Raw genomic sequence first — 20,616 nt, forward strand, 5'->3', positions numbered from 1 at the left:
CCGCTGCACCATTCGGGAGTCTTGATACTCACAGAGTCCACTAGAATGTTGGCAGCGGTTGTACCAAGAATGAGAATACTGTTCCCATCCAGATAGCGACTGAACTCAAAGCGAAGAGTGTAGCTCACTCCTCTCTCCATGCATATAGGTGGAGGCAGCACGACAAACCTGCAGCAAACACACACACCACACACAGGAAAATACTAACTTTTAGGAAAAGCAAAATCCACCATGTAGTAACGTAAGTGTATCACTGTCACCTGAGCCAGACACAAGGGCACTGTATATTGAATGGTGAGGTGTGTGTGAGTTTCTCACCTGGATCCTGCAGGCAGGGACACAGTGAGCATGTCGTCTGCAGGGATGGTGTTTCCACATGGGCTGCTGGTGGGAATGGGCCCTGGCCGAATGATCGTCACACGGACCTCCCCCCAGTCCCGTGGCATCTTACACAACACACACACACACCACAATAACAGTCATATGTACACACTGTACTGTGCACATCCAGAAAACAGAGGGGAGTGTGTGTGTGTGTGTGTGTGTGTGTGTGTGTGTGTGTGTGTGTGTGTGTGTGTGTGTGTGTGTGTGTGTGTGTGTGTGTGTGTGTGTGTGTGTGTGTGTGTGTGTGTGTGTGTGTGTGTGTGTACAGTTGAAGTCGGAAGTTTACATACACTTGGGTTGGAGTCATTAAAACTCGTGTTTCAACCACTCCACAAATTTCTTGTTAACAAACTACGGTTTTGGCAAGTCGGTTGGACATCTACTTTGTGCATGACACAAGTAATTTTTCCAACAATTGTTTAAAGACAGAATATTTCACTTAAAATTCACTGTATCACAATTCCAGTGGGTCAGACGTTTAAAAACACTAAATTGACTGTGCCTTTAAACAGCTTTGAAAATGTCAAGAAAATTATGTCATGGCTTTAGAAGCTTCTGATAGGCTAATTGACATCATTTGAGATGTAGACCTCCCCATGTCTGGTTCATCCTTGGGAGCAATTTCCAAATGCCTGAAGGTACCACCTTCAGCTGTACAAACAATAGTACACAAGTATAAACACCATGGGACCACACAGCCATCAAACCGCTCAGGAAGGAGACACGTTCTGTCTCCTAGAGATTAATGTACTTTGGTGCAAAAAGTGCAAATCAATCCCAGAACAACAGCAAAGGACCTTGTGAAGATGCTGGAGGAAACAGGTACAAAAGTATCTATATCCTGTCACGCCCTGACCTTAGAGAGCCTTTTTATTTCTCTATTTGGTTAGGTCAGGGTGTGATTAGGGTGGCCATTCTAGTTTTTCATTTTCTATGTTGGCCTGGTATGGTTCCCAATCAGAGGCAGCTGTCTATCGTTGTCTCTGATTGGGGATCATATTTAGGCAGCCTTTTCCCACCTGTTGTTTGTGGGATCTTGTTTTTTGTGTAGCTGCCTGTGAGCAGCCCAGAACGTCACGTTGTGTTTGGTGAGTTTATTAAACATGTGGAATTCTACGCACGCTGCGCCTTGGTTCAATCATTATGACGATTGTGACATATTCACAGTAAAACGAGTCCTATATCGACATAACCTGAAAGGCCGCTCAGCAAGGAAGAAGCCACTGCTCCAAAACTGCCATAAAAAAAGCCAGACTACGGTTTGCAACTGCACATGGGGACAAAGATCGTACTTTTTGGAGAAATGTCCTCTGGTCTGATGAAACAAAAGTACAACTGTTTGGCCATAATGACCATCGTTATGTTTGCATTTGTTATGTTTGGAGTAAAAAGGGGGAGGCTTGCAAGCCGAAGAACACCATCCCAACCGTGAAGCACGGGGGTGGCAGCATCATGTTGTGGGGGTGCTTTGCTGCAGGAGGGACTGGTGCACTTCACAAAATAGATGGCTTCATGAGGTAAGAAAATTATGTGGATATATTGAAGCAACATCTCAAGACATCAGTCAGGAAGTTAAAGCTTGGTCGCAAATGGGTCTTCCAAATGGACAATGACCCCAAGCATACTTTCAAAGTTGTGGCAAAATAGCTTAAGGACAACATAGTCAAGGTATTGGAGTGGCCGTCACAAAGCCCTGACCTCAATCATATAGAAAATTTGTGGGCAGAACTGAAAAAGCTTGTGCGAGCAAGGAGGCATACAAACCTGACTCAGTTACACCAGCTCTGTCAGGAGGAATGGGTCAAAATTCACCCAACTGATTGTGGGAAGCTTGTGGAAGGCTACCTGAAACGTTTGACCCAAGTTAAACAATTTAAAGGCAATGCTACCAAATACTAATTGAGTGTATGTAAACTTCTGACCCACTGGAATGTTATGAATGAAATAAAAGCTGATGATCCTAACTGACCTAAGACGGGGAATTTTCTTCCTTCCGAAAAGCATGCATCGTAACTTTTTTTATTTGCAATTTCTCTCGTTCACTTTCGCTTGTAAATGTCCACACTACTACTAGCTATGCTTGTATAACTTTATGAGCTGGATTCGCCTGTCTTTGCAATTCATTTATGTTCGTTTTCGCTCGTTAGCATTTTGCATCTACGTGACTTCGCTATTCGTCTTGTGCAAATTTTGTTAGCATTCTGGTAATAGAGGCCCAAGGGCTTTTCCTGCGTTTTATCGCCCCCGTTTGTGCTATGCTGGTAACAGCGTAAATCCCGGTATGAGAGAAGGACGGTATGACGATATGAACATCTGAATACCGCCCACTAACCTGTGGCTCATAGCGGATGAGGAGGTCGTACTCCATGGAGTAGGGGATGTTGTTGATGGAGAACTCCAGGCTGCTGCCCTCTGGGACCTTGGCAAACCCAGTGCCAGTCCAGGTGGCAGGGCGCCCAGGCTGGTGCTCCTTCTGCTCCACACTGCAGCCCTGGAGACAAACACAAATACCATCAAGCATTCACACAAAGTCAAACATAGACAGTACAAACAATGCAGGGTCCACCCAACAAATAAGGGTCCACCCCAGTCTTATCCATAAGAAGTAGTAGTTACCTGTCCCAATATGGCCAGCTCAGCCTCATAGGTATAGTGGTCCAGAGCCATGAAGTACCACCCAGACTCCACCTGGGTACATTGACGGCCCATCATATGACTACGACAGCGGCACTGCCCATTCTCCATAGAGCAGCTGGGGAAGACACATAAGAAATCTATGCAGTAAGCATGTAACCCGTCGACAGCACCCCCAACCCAAAACATCTTCCCGCGGCCACATTGCCACTCACTGGTTATCTGTGGCTCCGCCCACATCACAGTCACAGTCTCTGCAGCCATTCAGGTCGTGACTCAGTGCCCAGTGTTCTGGCTGTGGGCAGACAGACAGACAGCTGTTAGCACCAGACAGATGACATTCCCGACTACATCAGCCAGGGTTACTGGACCGTTACATCATAGGTAACTACTCAGATACCTCAACCAGGTGTTCCTAGCTCCAAAATGAGATACTGTAGATACATGCTGCCTATCAAAGTACAGGCTGGTAGAGCTTAAGTTATGGGTGCAAAATAGTGGTTGTCTGTTCTTGACTTTAAAACAAGCCTTTATGCAGCTTATGAGAGTTTAGGATCCACTTAGTCCGGACTACAGCTGACCAATTTTAGCATGCTGTAACCTACACCAACCGGAGAGGCCTGACATCCCTGGGCTACATTTAGATATGAAACCCCAAGCAGGGCTTTACATTCCTGGGTATTGTTACTGGCACGGCAAGGAAGTTATGTGAGTGACAGGGGGATGTGAATGACTCAGAAACACCTATGACTCTTCGGGAGGGTGCATGTATGTATGTATGTACGTATGAATGAATGAATGAATGAATGAATGGAAAGAGAGAGAGAGAGAGAGAGAGAGAATCTCTGTGTGTTATGGTTCGAAGAGGGAGGCTCTCCTGGAGCCTTACCAGACACTGGTCACAGCTGCGTCCGGTGACCAGTCGCTTGCAGAAGCAGTCCCCGCTCACAGGGTCACATTTTGGGCTCTCTGACACAGTACCCCTGGGGTCACACTGGCAGACTGAGGGGGGCAGAGCAGGAATTATGGGAGCATGGGAACACAGAAATGTGGCACATGATTTTATTCAAAGCACTGAGAGAGATTAACAAAAGATTGCTCCAAAATCTCTAACATAACAACCACACAAAATGAGGGTCATTTGGATTACAATCAGTTCAATGTGTCAGAATGATTCATGATTGTGCTCCTCTCCACTCACGTTGGCAGCCGCGGAGGTTTGCTGCACTCAGGCCAAAGAAGCCAGACTTGCATTTGTCACAGCGATGCCCTTCCACGTGGTCCTTACAGCGGCACTGCCCAGCGATCATGCCCAGGGACGGCTCGTCATGCCCGTCACAGATGCCCCCGTTCAGGGAACCATCAGGATCACAGTCACAGGCTGGTAGAAGGAATACAACAAACATCCTGTTAAACTTAACAACAATAACCATACAGTAGTACGTACTACCTAGAAAACGTGTACACACACTCACATCTAATGGACATAAAGTGGTACCAGGGTTTCAAACGTGAAAAGAACCTGTACACGTACATACCTATGCCATCACTCATACACAGTATGATAATGTGAGAAATACACACACAGTTCCTGTGCCCCAGTTCTGAGAAGCGGTCGACACCCTCTACTCACCAGTACAGACCCCGGGGTCTCTGATGTCCCTACTGAGGTCCTTGTAGTAAAATGGTTTACACATCTCACAGTTGCGTCCCATGGTGTTGTGGAGACAGTGGTCACAGACGCCACCGCCGGCATTGCCCGTGGCCAGGTACACCGCCATGTCAAAGTGACACTGGTTGGAGTGGCCATTACAGTTACATTCTGTGAGAGACCAAGGGTACAGATACTAACACCATAATCAAGATTCTCATTCCTTTGGTCATGACTTATGACTGGTGTGTTCATAATAATAATCAGTGATGTTAGGAGAGGACTAAGAGACGTTTCTTGTTATGGTGTGGTACACTATCACTCACTCTTGCAGGCGTTGGTGTTGCGTCCTTCAGCCGGTCTCCAGGGCATGTCACTATGGAAGTCATCACACAGCTCACAGTTCAGACCCTTCGTGTTGTGCTTGCAGACACACCTCCCATGGACCTGGGGGACAGGGAGGCTGAATTACACAAATCACAGAGAATTCTAAACAAAACCTCCCATTCTAACTCCCCTCTGCACAGATGCCTCTGCTTTCATACACAGCAATCTATATAGGGTAGTCTTCCTCAATACAACTAAGGGCAGTTCTGTATCCCCTTACTCACCATGCCCTCCTCATCCTTGATCCCATCGATGGGGGCACACTCGGAGGCGTGGCCATAGCAGAAGCAGTTTCCGCGGACGACCAGCTCGTACATGGCATAGTAGTACTTCTCCTTGATCTCCACGCGGGAGTCCAGCAGGTTATCTCCCAGAGTGTGCAGCTTGGTGAAGTTCACACGCAGGTTAGTGATCTTCAGCTGGTCTTCAGGATGCAAGAGGAAGAGAAGAGAGGAAAGGGGGGCAGAGAGATTAGGAGATATACAACAAGCTATTTGAACATCCAAATTAATACTTCAAAGCCGAAAGGAAAGGTTCCAGGTACACCATTAATTAACCCCCACCACAGACATAAGCAGAGAGACTCTCCCCCGTAAAAGGAAGAAGTCAAAGCCAGCCGAGCATGACATTGCTGAAGGGGGCTGGGGGGGGGACCTGGAGAGGAGGGGTGAAAATAAGGGGGGACTGAAAGGGGGATGGAGGGTGTTGTTAGGAGACTTGAGTTGCGTCCCAAATGGTACCCTATTTCCTATGTAGTGCACTACTTTTGACCAGAGCCTTATGGCCTTGTGGGCCCTGGTCAACAGTAGCGCACTAGAAAGAGAATAGGGTGCCATTTGAGACGCACCCTTGATAAACTCTCACAGAGGGGCGGTAGGTTGCTACTTTGCACAGAACATTCCTGCTGTCAGTCACGTTCCAGCTGTTCACTAGGAAACGATACACAAAATGTATCATTTGACCAAATTATTATGAAGAGGGCATCACTTCAAGGAGTCTGTGAAGGAAGAAACCACATGGAAGAGTGGAAAGCAAGTTAGGTCCAAAAAAACGGATTTTCCCCAATGGCTCATTTACCCCTACAGACTAGAGAGATGCGCTGCAGACAGCATGTGGAATCAATCAGCACTCTCTCTCTCCACTTGAACACAGTGTTTCAACACAAACAAATGGAGAACAAGTCACACCTCTAAACGAAAAAGTGGTGTTTTGGGGCGGCTACCTTCACTGTACTCCTACGAAACACTTAGTATTCTTTGTGTGGTTACTTCCATTACCTACCTTCATTTGACTCGCATACAGTGCAGGAGTTATTGTTTCATTCAACTAAAGTTAGAGAAGAACATCGAAAGAGTTTAGTGTAGAGTTCCTCTGTTACATTCATCTACACTGAAAATGAGAGAGAGGGGAGAGTGGCAGAGCAGCCTCAAATCCGGGCCCTATCAGTACTCCTGGCCTCTGTTATCTGAGCGTATCCTTTCTCACACACAGAAGATGCCTGTTCTCTAGACCTTGACAGGCAAAACACCACTCCCTTTCTCACAAACCAGTGGAACAATAAGTCCCACTGTTCCACAGGACTTTGGGGAATATCAGGCTGTTGCCAGGGCCACAACATGCCATGTCCAACTCTTATGAGTATCAGTCAAGCCACTGGTAAAGTCATTTCATTGTTATTATTAACATACTAATGTACCTCCTGCTAACAGCTCCCCCAACTTCCCTGACAGGATTACCTCTATCAGGACAGAGCCATCCATCTTTAAACTCTCTAGCTGTGGAGGAGCTCTGCATGGGAAAGTGCTCAAACTAAACCATAGGCATTCTGTAACGGTATACACCCCTGACAGGCAGGCTTCATTTTAACGCCCTCCTCTCAGACATCCTCCCTCCATGTCGATATTCTGTGGCACGCTAGCAGATTCCACTGCCTCCTTTACAGCAGGAACACATCAGGTTTCAGCACTTTAATTACTAAACCCCCTCAAAATGTGTCTCTCTGTCAAACCCGAGCTAAAGTCGATATAGGGTGAGAGCTCTTTATCTATGCATAGCCACTTTACCTGTAAGGTTCTGCTTTTCTTAGTCAACCTTGTGTTCTGGAACGTAGCCCTGTCTTTCATTTTTGTTCATTGATTTCACCTGTGTTCATTTCTCACCTGGTCTCATCAGCTCCTTATTTAGTTCACTTCTTTCTGTTTATATGGTTGTGAGTTATTGTTTGTTTTTGACTCCATACCTGTGTTTGACCATTGCCTGCCTGTGACCACAATTCCTGCCTTCTGCGAAGGCTTGATAAACATCTCTACACCTCTACACTCTACACCTTTTTCTCCCTGAGTATTCATTACATTACCTCTATCTACATGTACATATTACCTCAATTACCTCGACTAACCTGTGACCCCGCACATTGACTGTACCAGTACCCCCTGTATATAGCCTCGCTACTGTTATTTTACTGCTGCTTTTTAATTATTTGTTATTTTTTTACTTATCAATTATTATTTTATACTTAACACTTACTTTTCTTAAAACTGCAATGTTAGTTAAGGGCTTGTAAGTAAGAATTTCCCTGTAAAGTGAATGTTGTATTCGGCGCATGTGACAAATACATTTTGATTTGATTTGAGAGCTCCCATTAGATGTACCGTAAGGGTGCACTAATGAGTGACATAGTCTAAGGTTCCCTTAAACAAGTGGAGAGCAGTAATGAGCATGGCAGTGTGCTAGCTACTCATTCAGAGTGTCTGTCTGGACAACATGGAACATCCAGTTAAAGGGTAAGGGTCAATCCATACCTTAGTTTTATTAAGAACAGAACCTCCCCTGTCACTACTTAGGGAAGGCTGCTCTTACTCCTGGGGAAACAGTGAAGTCATGCCAGTCAAAATAGAAGGGACAGCTTGTGTGGGGGAGAGAAAGCAGCTGGTTTTCCCATCCCGCTAGGCTTCAGAGTGCAGACCGTCATGTGCCATTCTGTTTAGGTGTTGTACTGTACTGAAACTATACGGTAGGGTGGCAGTGTCTGTATCATGTCAGCGATGTGAGTTTGGCTTAACATGGGGGGGGAAGTGGTTGCTAGTTGTGGTGACTGGTGAGTGTATCTTACTCTGAATGTTGGGGCTGTAGGGGTCCTCAATGTGGATGGCAGGGTCCAGAACCCTGTAGATCGCCTGGAGTAAGAAGAGGGACAGGACAGGTGGTTGAATGCCATTTTAATGTATGTGTACAACTGTAGTAACCTAGTGAGCACAACACATTGAAAATACACATTTTCGATGTCTATTCAAACAAAAATAAGTATTTTCAACCAAAAATAAGTCTTTTCAACCAAAAATAAGTATTTTCAACCAAAAATAAGTCTATTCAACCAAAAATAAGTCTTTTCAACCAAAAATAAGTCTTTTCAACCAAAAATAAGTCTTTTCAACATCTTTCCAATGTTTTGTGATCATAGGGAAGAGGGATTTATCCCTAGCCAATCAGACTCACCTCTCCCTCTGTGGACGGCTCGATGTCAGAGTAGCGCGACTCACAGATGACGTTGTCTACTTTGCGTAGGGGTCCCTTGGATACCCCGGGGAAGACCGAATCACAGTCGTAGGCAAAGTAACGGTACACCTGCCAGTTACGTCCAAAATCTGCCGATCGCTCAATCACCATGGCTGCTGGGCGAAATGTCTGTGTGCCAGGAGAGGGGTATGATATGTGATGTGTGTAGTTGCTCATTTGAAGACACAGAACATTTTTATATTCTGCATAGATTTGACACACTGTTTAAGGCAGGGGTCTCCAACAGGTTGATCGTGAACTACCACCTATGTAGCTCGCCAAACAATTCTGAAAGTACATGCAATTTTCACGTGTTCCACCACAAATTGTCATAAACAAATCTCACAAGTATCCCGACACCGCAAGCTCCCAGCTACTATCTAACCAACTGAACATTGACATTATCCCACCCCTGGTTAGCCACTAATGGCATAAAAAGACAAACCTAACACAATATCTGCCAATTAATTTCCAGCAATATTGCCTCTTTCTGTCTGTGTGGTGCAGGCGTTTGTCCATCACTCCATGTGTAGCCAGTTGATATGACAACCATCTTGTGGGTTGACAGAAATGGAAAAAAGGGGAATTAGACAAAAAAAAGTATTCTGATGTGATTTAAGCATTGACATCAACTCAGAACATCCAATTTCGCTGTTTCTCTATGAATAACTGTAATGAAAAACAAAACAAAACATAATTTGGGAAAAAAACAACAGATTTTATAGGGCCCCCTTAGAGTTGTTTATTAACCATTATTTTACCAGGTATATTGACAGAAAATACAGTGCACTACTTTCTCTTGTACACTAAAGACCCGTAGCTCGTGACATGTTTAATTTGTTAAGTAGCTCTCATGCTAGAAAAAGTTGGAGACCCCTGGTCTAAGGTTTACTAAGTACTCTATGTCTAACCTTGAAGATCATGATAAGATGAGTAAAATGGAATTCTGCCTCAAGGTCCAGCTGAATGAAGACATCAGGCTTTCCTGAAGACAAAACAAGAGGGATGGAGGAAGAGAGGGAGAGAGAGAGAAAGAATGAGAGAGGGCATGTCAAGCTTTATGTTGTTGCTATTAAATCTGTATTGTATGCACTCAATCAACCTGTCAATCTGTCTGTTACAGGAAATGCAAACGCATGTTTTCACCAGTGATAACTCAACTACCAGCTGTGAGGGAAACCCCTGTCCATCTCTTGGCTTGAGTAATGGCATCTGAACAGGAAAAAGCATTCTCCTCTTGGCTGGAGTGATGGTCGTCCACATGGGTAATCCCACACACTTCCTGAGCATGATCCATCCTTAAGAACCACTTGAGTTGGTCCATTAATAACAATGAATTGGTAGAAGAAGTCTTAAGTTCCAATAGTAGTGTAGGGGTTTCTGCCTTATGCTCAGGGAGCATGTCAGGGAGCATGTCAGGGAGCATATCAGGGAGCATGTCAGGGAGCATGTCCCCTTCTAGCAGTTGGAACATTTAACTGCTACAGCATATAAATAACATAATAACCACAGTAAATAGTCCCATCAGAAATGTCTACATGCCACAACGTAGCTCAAAGGGAAATCTCTGAGAACACCCAAAACACATGCTCATAAAGCTAAGTGCTTTGAGGATCCTTTCCCCATCTCCAAATGTAGTCTGAAGTGAATACAAACAGCAGGAAGACAACAGTAAAATCCATAACTCAGCACATGAAAAAATGAGAGAGGTAATGACAGAGTACAGCTTCCGGGTTGGCACCTCAACATTAACATCACTAGCTATCTACCACTCAGGCAGACTGTGGTGTGGTGTGATGGGAGCCAGGCCTGTGGAAAAGTAACACAATAAAATAAAACAGTATCTGGAAATAACAGAGAGAGAGTCTCACAAATCTTCTAAAGATTCATACAATCATAAACCAACCTGACACACACATAGACACATTGGTGAGTAAGAGGTCTAACTGGATTTCGGCCATTGGGTCTGTGAGTCTGTGCTGTAGGCTGTGAACCATAACCTGCACTCCTTAATGAAAGGCTAATCAGGAAGGAAACGGAGGCAGAGGAAACAGTGGCAGAAGAAAGGAGAGGCAGAGGAAAGGAGAAGCAGAGGAAAGGAGAGGCAGGGTGTGCTAGAGCCAAGGAGTCAAGATGGAGGAGAGGGAGAGAAAGAGAGGGAGAATGAGAATGAGGAGGAGAGAGAAGCAAAGAGAGGGAAAGGGCAAAGGAAGGGAAAGAGAGATAGAACTGGAGAGGGAGAGGGGACATAGCAAATAGTTTAATTTGTGTTTCTCCCATCACCGCTGTTGTGAGGCTTTGCTAACGGAGAGTAATTAGTAACTGGTACACTCCACTAACGGAACCAACCCACTCGCACATCCTTCTAGTAGCCTACTTGGTACCACTTCAAACAGAGTAGAATTGGCCCAAGCTGCTCTACAGAACAGTGGATAAGGTACCCACCCAACCTAGCCTTCCACTCCAAGCCCTTAAGGAACTAAGTGAAGGAAGGGGCCTCACACCAGAGGGACACAGGGACTGTGGTCTACACACATGTAGCACAAGCAGCCCACTGTGCTCCATGTCACATACTCTAAAGCCCTGCTAGAAACGCCTTGGAGACTGGGAGTAAAAATAGTTACTGTTTCCTGTCCCCCACCTCTCAGTGTTCGACATAGAGTACAGGCAGTGCTATACTGGTCCACAGCAGTCAATCACTCAGAAATAGACCTGAAATGGGGCTTTTGTTTGCAGTGATGTGGGCTCTGTATTAACAATGAAGAAGGAGAATTGCTCAGCTGGTGTCTTGAAATCCATTCTCCAAATCTAATTTTCTATCCCTCCCTCAATGTACACCCTCTCACTCTTTCTCTCCGGCTTCCCACTCTTCCTCTGACCCCTTCCCTCCCCACCCTCCTTTCCTCTCTTCTCTTTCTCGTTCCTCCCTTTGTTGGTGTGCCAGGGTACAGCCTGCACTGTTATTATCCCCATACAAACAGCTGTGGGCCTGTGGCTGGTCTGGCTCTGGTCCAGGCAGAGTATAGTAGGCTACTACAGAGTACAGAGGGTGATTTAGTGTGATGGAGCCCGTGGACCTCTGGGCTTTGAAGGCCCTTCAGAACAGAGCTACCAGAACTCACTGTAATCACGCACTGTGGCTTCCAGGATCGTCGGCCTCATCTCTCTCCCCCATATCTCACCCTCTCACTACTGCTTCCTTTTATGCTCCACTCATGATCTCTCCCTCTTCCACTCCCCCCTCTCTTTCTCGGTCTCTGAACAGACCTGTTATTAATAGTAGTAACCAAGATTAGGGCTCTAATAATACGGATGATATAGATTCTGTATGAGTTCATACCACTGACAGCTGCATGTTAGGGGTATGTCATGTAACCGAAGGCAGGGGGCACAAATAGAGGACAAATCTGTTTTAACACTGCTTCTCATAAAATCAAAGGTTCACTATTTAAACATGGATATAATTGCAACCTCTATGAATGCAATCTCAATTCTCACCATTCTCTGACTGCCACCATGACTTCTTGCGGTGTGGTTTGAATGTGGTGATGACGTTCTCAATGCGGTGACTGATGGTGTTGTAGACAGGATCATATGGGCGGCGAGAGTCACACTGGAAACACTTCTTCTCATCCTACAGGGGTCAGAGGTGACACAGGTCAGAGGTCGAACAGAAGCTCAGGACAGAGGGAGGTAGGGGGAGTGAGAGGATGTGGGAGACCAACACACACACACACACACACACCTGTAAGTGACTGACGATGCAGTAGGGGTCTTTCTTCCTGGAGCCGCATGTAGATGATGCCTTCAGGCTCTTCTCACGGCCCACCAACAGGTCTCCTGTTGCCGGGTAACAGCTGCCATGGGTACAGCCGTGGGCGTGGTCTGGCTCCCGGGCGGTGGCATATGCCAGGGCTGGAGAATAGAGGAGGGAGAGGAGGTTAAGGACAGGAAACAACATCACAGCTGGGCGGTGGTATTGCAGAGTCACTTAGAGTGAAGAAAGAAAGACGATGGTTTCGCTAGACGGATCACTCCTCTGTCTTAGAAAACAAATCACTCTCTCTCACTCTCTCTTTCTACGACATTACCACAAACTCTAATCAGTACAGGAAAAGGACATCAAGAGAGGAAGTAAGCCTACGTTTAATCTTGAGACCAAAACAGAGCCCAACTAAAGCTGCTGCTAGCCCACCTGCACCTCAACAGTCAATGTTTAAATAATAGGAGTAACAATGTTGAAAAAACACTTAGAGAGATTATCTTTTGGGGGAATATGTTAGCAATGCCTCTCTCTCCTGAAGTCCAAAAAGCTTGACCTGACATGGGGCCCTACAGCCTACAGCTAAATCTGGAAACGAACCCAAAGGTCAACTAGGAGGTTAACGAGGCCAGGTTCTGACAGCACAGCAGGAAAGTATGTGTGTATGGGTGTGTGTGTGTGCGTGTGCGTGTGCGTGTGCGTGTGAGCATGTGAGCTTGTGTGTGTCTTTTTGTGTTCGTTTGTGTGGGTGTGTCTGTGCATGCATTTTCGTGTGCGTGTGACTCGATGGATGAACTGTGTGTGGGGTGTTTGAAAATAGCCCAACAGTCGTCAAGCAGTCCAGTCAACATCCTGAAATATATTCCTAGTGAAGCGCCAGTGGGACGGGGAGACACTCAGTCTAAAGAGCAGGGCCAGGGAGGGGGTCTGACAGGGTCTTACTGAGAGGCTCTGTCTGTCTCTGTCTGTCTGTCTGTCTGTCTGTCTGTCTGTCTGTCTGTCTGTCTGTCTGTCTGTCTGTCTGTCTGTCTGTCTGTCTGTCTGTCTGTCTGTCTGTCTGTCTGTCTGTCTGTCTGTCTCTGTCTGTCTACAACAGGTGCTTCGAAGGCACTCTATGGATACAGGAAGCAAAAACATGCAACACAAACAGAAATAAATACGTACACAATGAATCAACATTCTGTATTCTGCTGCATATTACGATTTTAGGACAGCTTTGGATTGTGAGTGTCCTAGGAAAAGTCCTGAGGAGATTTCACAGAGATGATCAACAAAAACATGACACTCTCTCGAGGAAGCCTGTGTTTGCCTGGCATACAGACAAGTCTCACGCTGGTACCACTGCCAGGCACCGAACACACACACACACTCACAAAAACACACACACACACCACAGTGATACACTTGGCATTCAGTCAACACATAATAATGACTGTACCTTCGAAAATGTCTTGATCATGTTTCCTATGCCAACAGTGCATTTATGTACACAGACAATGATGGGAATATGTTAAACACTTTTCTTTGAGTAAGGATATCACCTCAACACGGAGGACATGTTATCTGAATGCTATAGTAATGTTATCTCAGTTCCCTTTCCTGTTGCCAGGAAACCTCTGTGGTAAATCAAGCTATGCCTGTGTAATTATGCTGTAAACCCCAAAAATCTGCCCTCAACAATTACTTAGCCAATTAACAATAGAAGAACAGAGATAAGCAAGGCTTTAAAAAAAAAGCAAAACCAAACTAAATGGCCTGAGACATAACTGCACAGGAAACTTTTCCTTATTTTTCTGAAAAGGCTATAGTCTTCGGTCACGAGGGGTATATAGAGAGGTGGGAAGAGAGAGAGAGAGATAAGAAACAGAGTGAGATGTGAAAAGAAAAAGGAAGAGAGGGAGAGATGAAGAGGGAGAGGGAGAGAGATGGAGAGAGAGAGAGGGAGAGAGAGAGGGAGAGATGGAGAGAAAGCCGGTGTATAAATACAAAGCCTCTGTAGTGACATAGCAACATGATATCTATTTTGGTCGTTGGCACACACTCAAAGGTGTGTGTATAGTCTGTAAAGAGCGGAGATGGAAGGGGGGGGGGGGGGGAAGAGAGGGCTGATGTACAGACTATAATTTCAGGGCCTCTCCTAAACTCTTTTATCTTGTCTCTGTCTTGTCTGTCTCTGTTGAAGAGCTTTCACAGACATCCTATACCCCTGTCCCAGTCCCTGGACAGAGGCTGAGGGAGTTGACATCACAGTCCCTCCAGAACACAACAAGATTGGCTCACCAGGTTATAGTTATAACATCAGTCAACTGAAAGTATTTATTTAATTTCAGTATTTATTTTTCAAGGGTGAGAGTTATTTTGATCAAAGCACCACGTGTGAGAAGAGGACCTGTAAGCCTATCTGATGATTAACCACCCTCTTTCTGTCAAGTAAGTCATATGGAAATTGGTTTGAACAAATTACATTCCCACTTGATGCTTTAATAACGAGCATATTTGGAATGTTTGATTTCAACCAGAGAGGATGGAAAGGAATGGTTGACTAAGCAGCAGTGTGGCCATCTCATCTCAGCAGCTCTCTCTTACTCTCTGCCATTCTTTCCTCTTACCCATACATGGACAGGCAGTGAGGAATGCAGGCTGATCAGCTGAGAGGGGGGCGTACCTCCGAGCTAATAAAGCCTAGCCTAGCCACAGACCAGGATAGGTTTTTATTTGCTTAGCCACAGAACAGGAGTTGTATTAGCCTAGCCACATACCAGCAGAGGTTGTATTAGCCTAGCCACATACCAGGAGAGGTTGTATTACCGTAGCCACATACCAGGAGAGGTTGTATTAGCCTAGCCACAGACCAGGAGAGGTTGTATTAGCCTAGCCACATACCAGGAGCGGTTGTATTAGCCTAGCCACAGACCAGGAGAGGTTGTATTAGCCTAGCCACAGACCAGGAGAGGTTGTATTAGCCTAGCCACATACCAGGAGAGGTTGTATTAGCCTAGCCACAGTCCAGGGGAGGTTGTATTAGCCTAGCCACAGAACAGGAGAGGTTGTATTAGCCTAGCCACAGACCAGGAGAGTTTGTATTAGCCTAGCCACATACCAGGAGAGGTTGTATTAGCCTAGCCACAGACCAGGGGAGGTTGTATTAGCCTAGCCACAGACCAGGAGAGGTTGTATTAGCCTAGCCACATACCAGGAGAGGTTGTATTAGCCTAGCCACAGACCAGGAGAGGTTGTATTAGCCTAGCAACAGACCAGGAGAGGTTGTATTAGCCTAGCCACATACCAGGAGAGGTTGTATTAGCCTAGCCACATACCAGGAGATTGCACAAGTGAGCTTAGCCACAAACAATAGATTCTGCTGTACAAGTCAACAGTTGAACGTAATGCTAACAAGAAGAAACATCCTCCCCTTTTTAGCAGAAATAAGGAGATCAAATCCATTAAATGTGCTCTAAACTGACCATCATTATAAATCTTAGTCAACATGCTGTTCCATTTTGAGTGATTCTCTCCTCTTCCCTGGGCTATGACTGGAACCACTGCACTATGCACTACTAATGTGGTTTATTATGTGAAAATAATAGTTATTTCCATCTCTTCCCAAAACAAGTGTAATGAGTTTGGATTGGACAGCTCCCAGCATCCTCTCTGTTCTGCATTCAGCCTTGCCAAGGCTAATCTCCCTGTAATGGCCTGGACCACTACACAAAGAGAGAGGGCTTTTTTCTTACCCCCTCTCTCCCTCACTGCCTCTCTCTCACAATTCTCTCCCTCAATCTCTCGATTCTCTCTCTTGATTTTTCATTCAATCTCCCTCTCCCTTTTTCCCCCATTGTCTCACTCTCTCATCTTCTCTCTATTTTCTCTGTCTTTCTCTCTCTCTCTCTGTCTGTCAGTGTGGTATGTACTGTACTATAAGCATCTATGTGAAGCCCCACTGCCTGTCCTGGCACACTCTGGAGATATGGGATTAACACCGCTGTGCCTGTCAGCTTTGTTACACCGCTGTGCCTGTCAGCTTTGTTACACCGCTGTGCCTGTCAGCTTTGTTACACCGCTGTGCCTGTCAGCTTTGTTACACCGCTGTGCCTGTCAGCTTTGTTACACCGCTGTGCCTGTCAGCTTTGTTACACCGCTGTGCCTGTCAGCTTTGTTACACCGCTGTGCCTGTCAGTTTTGTTACACCGCTGTGCCTGTCAGCTTTGTTACACCGCTGTTTCTGTCAGCTTTGTTACACCGCTGTCTGCCACCGAGTCACTTTCTTCTGTTTCTTCTACTTTTCCTCAACTTTCAATAAAGATTTTTGCCACTTTGTTTTCCTAGGAAGGTTTAGGTGGAGGATTGTAAAAAATTAGACCTCCAGTCATTGTCCCCCATAGTGAGAGGAACAGGGACCTGACATGTCACTGCTTTGTGTTAGGAACGAGACAGGAGGGATGGCGATGTGACATCAAGACAACACATTCCAATCTGACTGGGTAACAGAGACGAGAAAGAGTCTGCTCTCAGCATCTTCCTAGGAGTAAATACTGGAACCAATTATGAAGACAAACACACTCGCATTCAGTACACAAATACACAGACACTCATAGAAGATTAAAGGGAGATTTTTACCACCAAAAAAAGAGAGATTTGGAGATTATGCTACTGTACATCTAGAACACTTGCTTTTAGGATAATTGATGGCAGCATTTTGAGCTTTTGGAGCACCTTGCATGGGACGTGAGGAAACAGAATTAGAATAGCACTGCAGACAGATAAACGTCCCTCCATAGCATACAGTACCTGACCTGACTGTGAGTGTGTGTTTGAGAACACAGATAAGTATAGAACTGGCCCAGAGCAAACTAGTCTCCACAGGGCAGGAGAAAGTCAACAGCCTTTTATTTTTAAACCCTCATGCAAATTAGTTTACATTCGCTCTATCCTCCTTTCTTTCCCTCCTCTCTCTCTCTCTCTCTGGTCTCTTCTAATGATCCGTCTACTCCCACATCCAGAGAAGGGTGACTCTCTGCTCCTTCTTCTCCTCCCTTCCAGCATGGAATTATGGATACACCTTACAGTGAAATGCTTACTTACAAGCCCTTAACCAACAATGCAGTTTTAAGAAATAACCTAAAAATAAGTAAGAGATAAGATGTAGCAGTAAATAACAATAGCGGGTCTATATACAGGGGGTACCGGTACAGAGTCAATGTGCAGGGGCACTGGTGTCGAGGTAATTGAGGTAATATGTACATGTAGGTAGAGTTATTAAAGTGACTATGCATAGATAATAACAGAGAGTAGCAACAGCGTAGAAGGGGAGGGGGGGGGGGGAAATGCAAATAGTCTGGGTAGCCATTTGATTAGCTGTTCAGGAGACTTATGGCTTGGGGATAGAAGCTGTTTAGAAGCCTCTTGGACCTAGAATTGGTGCTCCGGAACCGCTTGCCGTGCGATAGCAGAGAGAACAGTCTATGACTATGGTGGCTGGGCCTTCCTCTGACACTGCCTGGTAAAGAGGTCATGGATGGCAGGAAGCTTAGCCACAGTGATGTACTGGGCCATACGCACTACCCTCTGTAGTGCCTTGCGGTCTGAGGCCGAGCAGTTGACATACCAGGCAGTGATGCAACCCGTCAGGATGCTCTCGATGGTGCAGCTGTAAAACATTTTTAGGATGAGAACCTATGCCAAATCTTTTCAGTCTCCTGAGGGGGAATAGGTTTTGTCGTGCCCTCTTCATGACTGTCTTGGTGTGCTTGGACCATGTTAGTTTGTTGGTGATGTGGACGCCAAGGAACTTGAAGCTCTCAACCTGCTCCACTACAACCCCATCAATGAGAATGGGGGCGTGCTTGGTCCTCCTTTTCCTGTAGTCCGCAATCATCTCCTTTGTCTTGATCATGTTGAGGGAGAGGTTATTGTCCTGGCACCACACGGTCAGGTCCCTATAGGCTGTGTCATCGTTGTCGCTGATCAGGCCTACCAATGTTGTGTCATCAGCAAACTTAATGATGGTGTTGGAGTCGTGCCTGGCCGTGCAGTCATGAGTGAACAGGGAGAACAGGAGGGAACTGAGCACGCACCCCTGAGGGGCACCCGTGTTGAGGATCAGCATGGCGGATGTGTTGTTACCTACCCTTACCACCTGGAGGCGGCCCGTCAGGAAGTCCAGGATCCAGATGCAGAGGGAGGTGTTTATTCCCAGGGTCCTTAGCTTAGTGATGAGCTTTGAGGGAACTATGGTGTTGAACGCTGAGCTGTCGTCAATGAATAGCATTCTCACATAGGTGTTCCTTTTGTCCAGGTGTGAAAGGGCAGTGTGGAGTGCAATAGAGATTGCATCATCTGTGGATCTGTTGGTGCGGTATGCAAATTGGAGTGGATCTAGGGTTTCTGGGATAATGGTGTTGATGTGACCCATGACCAGCCTTTCAAAGCATTTCATGGCTACAGACGTGAGTGCTACAGGTCGGTAGGCATTTAGGCAGGTTACCTTAGTGTTCTTGGGCACAGGGACTATGGTGGTCTGCTTGAAACGTTGATATTACAGACTCAGACAGGGAGAGGTCGAAAATGTCAGTGAAGACACTTGCCAGTTGGTCAGCGCATGCTCGGAGTACACGTCCTGGTAATCCGTCTGGCCCTGCGGCCTTGTGAATGTTGAACTGTTTAAAGTTCTAACATCGGCTGCGGAGAGCGTGATCACACAGTCGTCCAGAACAGCTGATGATCTCATGCATGTTTCAGTGTTACTTGCCTCGAAGCAAGCATATTTAGCTCGTCTGGTAGGCTTGTGTCACTGGGCAGCTCTTGGCTGTGCTTCCCTTTGTACTGTAGTCTGCAATAGTTTGCAAGCCCTGCCACATCCGACGTACGTCGGAGCCGGTTTATAAGTACGTCGGAGCCGGTGTATAACGATTCGATCTTAGTCCTGTATTGACGCCTTGCCTGTTTGATGGTTCATTGGAGGGCATAGCGGGATTTCTCATACACTTCTGGGTTAGAGTCCCGCTCCTTGAAAGCGACAGCTCTACCCTTTAGCTCAGTGCGAATGTTGCCTGTAATCCATGGCTTCTGGTTGGGGTATGTACGTACGGTCACTGTGGGGACGACGTCCTCGATGCACTTATTGATAAAGCCAGTGACTGATGTGGTGTACTCCTCAATGCCATTGGAAGAATCCCGGAACATATTCCAGTCTGTGCTAGCAAAACAGTCCTGTAGTTTAGCATCTGCTTCACATTACCACTTTTTTATAGACCGAGTCACTGGTGCTTCCTGCTTTAATTTCTGCATGTAAGCAGGAATGAGGAGGATAGAATTATGGTCAGATTTGCGAAATGGAGGGCGAGGGAGAGCTTTGTACACATCTCTGTGTGTGGAGTAAAGGTGGTCTAGAATTTTTGAACATGGTATAGAATTTTTGCTGATAGAAATTAGGTAAAACTGATTTAAGTTTCCCTGCATTAAAGTCCCTGGCCACTAGGAGCGCCGCCTCTGAATGAGCATTTTCCTGTTTGCTTATGGCGGTATACAGTTCATTGAGCGTGGTTTTAGTGCCAGCATCAGTCTGTGGTGGTATGTAGACAGCTACAAAAAATACAGATGAAGACTCTCTAGGTAGATAGGGTGGTCTACAGCTTATCATGAGATACTCTACCTCAGGTGAGCAAAACTTTGAGACTTCCTTAGATATCGTGCACCAGCTGTTGTTTACATATATGCATATGCCCCCGCCCCGTGTCTTACCAGAGGCTGCTGTTCTATACTGCCGATAGTGTATAACCCGCCAGCTGTATGTTCTTAATGTCCTCGTTCAGCCACGACTCGGTGAAACATAAGATATTACAGTTTTTAATGTCCCGTTGGTAGGATATATGTGCTTTCAGTTCGTCCCATTTATTTTCCAGTGATTGAAGGTTAGCTAGCAGGACGGAAGGCAAAGGCAGATTAGCCACTCGTCGTCTGATCCTAACAAGGCACCCTGACGGGGATCTGGGCCTGGTTGGGTGTCTGTAGTATATCCCTCCTGTCCGACTCATTGAAGAAACACTTTTAGTCCAATTTGAGATGAGTGATCGCAGTTCTGATGCCCAGAAGCTCTTTTCGGTCATCAGAGACGGTAGCAGCAAAATTATGTTCAAAACAAGTTACAAACAACGCGGAAAAACAAACAAAATAGCACAGTTGGTTAAGAGCCGATAAGACGGCAGCCATCCCCTCCAGACGCCATCATCTCACTGCAGATCGT

At 45.9% G+C, this 20,616-nt stretch overlaps 1 protein-coding gene across 1 annotated transcript in view; it reads right to left on the reverse strand.

Annotated features, from left to right (window-relative positions):
• The window catches only part of lamb2 (laminin, beta 2 (laminin S)), a 42,359-nt gene that overhangs the window by 10,172 nt on the left and 11,571 nt on the right, over positions 1 to 20,616 (reverse strand). The window contains exons 3-17 of the mRNA XM_039008341.1: positions 12,357 to 12,526; positions 12,110 to 12,245; positions 9,523 to 9,596; positions 8,552 to 8,740; positions 8,169 to 8,232; positions 5,281 to 5,480; positions 4,996 to 5,116; positions 4,652 to 4,840; positions 4,220 to 4,399; positions 3,908 to 4,020; positions 3,234 to 3,313; positions 3,001 to 3,136; positions 2,717 to 2,875; positions 319 to 446; positions 33 to 168 (exon numbers count right to left, since the gene is read on the reverse strand). Coding sequence (XP_038864269.1) covers positions 33 to 168; positions 319 to 446; positions 2,717 to 2,875; positions 3,001 to 3,136; positions 3,234 to 3,313; positions 3,908 to 4,020; positions 4,220 to 4,399; positions 4,652 to 4,840; positions 4,996 to 5,116; positions 5,281 to 5,480; positions 8,169 to 8,232; positions 8,552 to 8,740; positions 9,523 to 9,596; positions 12,110 to 12,245; positions 12,357 to 12,526 — 2,075 coding nt within the window. The remainder of the gene's footprint in view (positions 1 to 32; positions 169 to 318; positions 447 to 2,716; positions 2,876 to 3,000; positions 3,137 to 3,233; positions 3,314 to 3,907; positions 4,021 to 4,219; positions 4,400 to 4,651; positions 4,841 to 4,995; positions 5,117 to 5,280; positions 5,481 to 8,168; positions 8,233 to 8,551; positions 8,741 to 9,522; positions 9,597 to 12,109; positions 12,246 to 12,356; positions 12,527 to 20,616) is intronic.

This window comes from Salvelinus namaycush, chromosome 14 (genome assembly GCF_016432855.1).
Source record: "Salvelinus namaycush isolate Seneca chromosome 14, SaNama_1.0, whole genome shotgun sequence".
Lineage (NCBI taxonomy): Eukaryota > Metazoa > Chordata > Actinopteri > Salmoniformes > Salmonidae > Salvelinus > Salvelinus namaycush.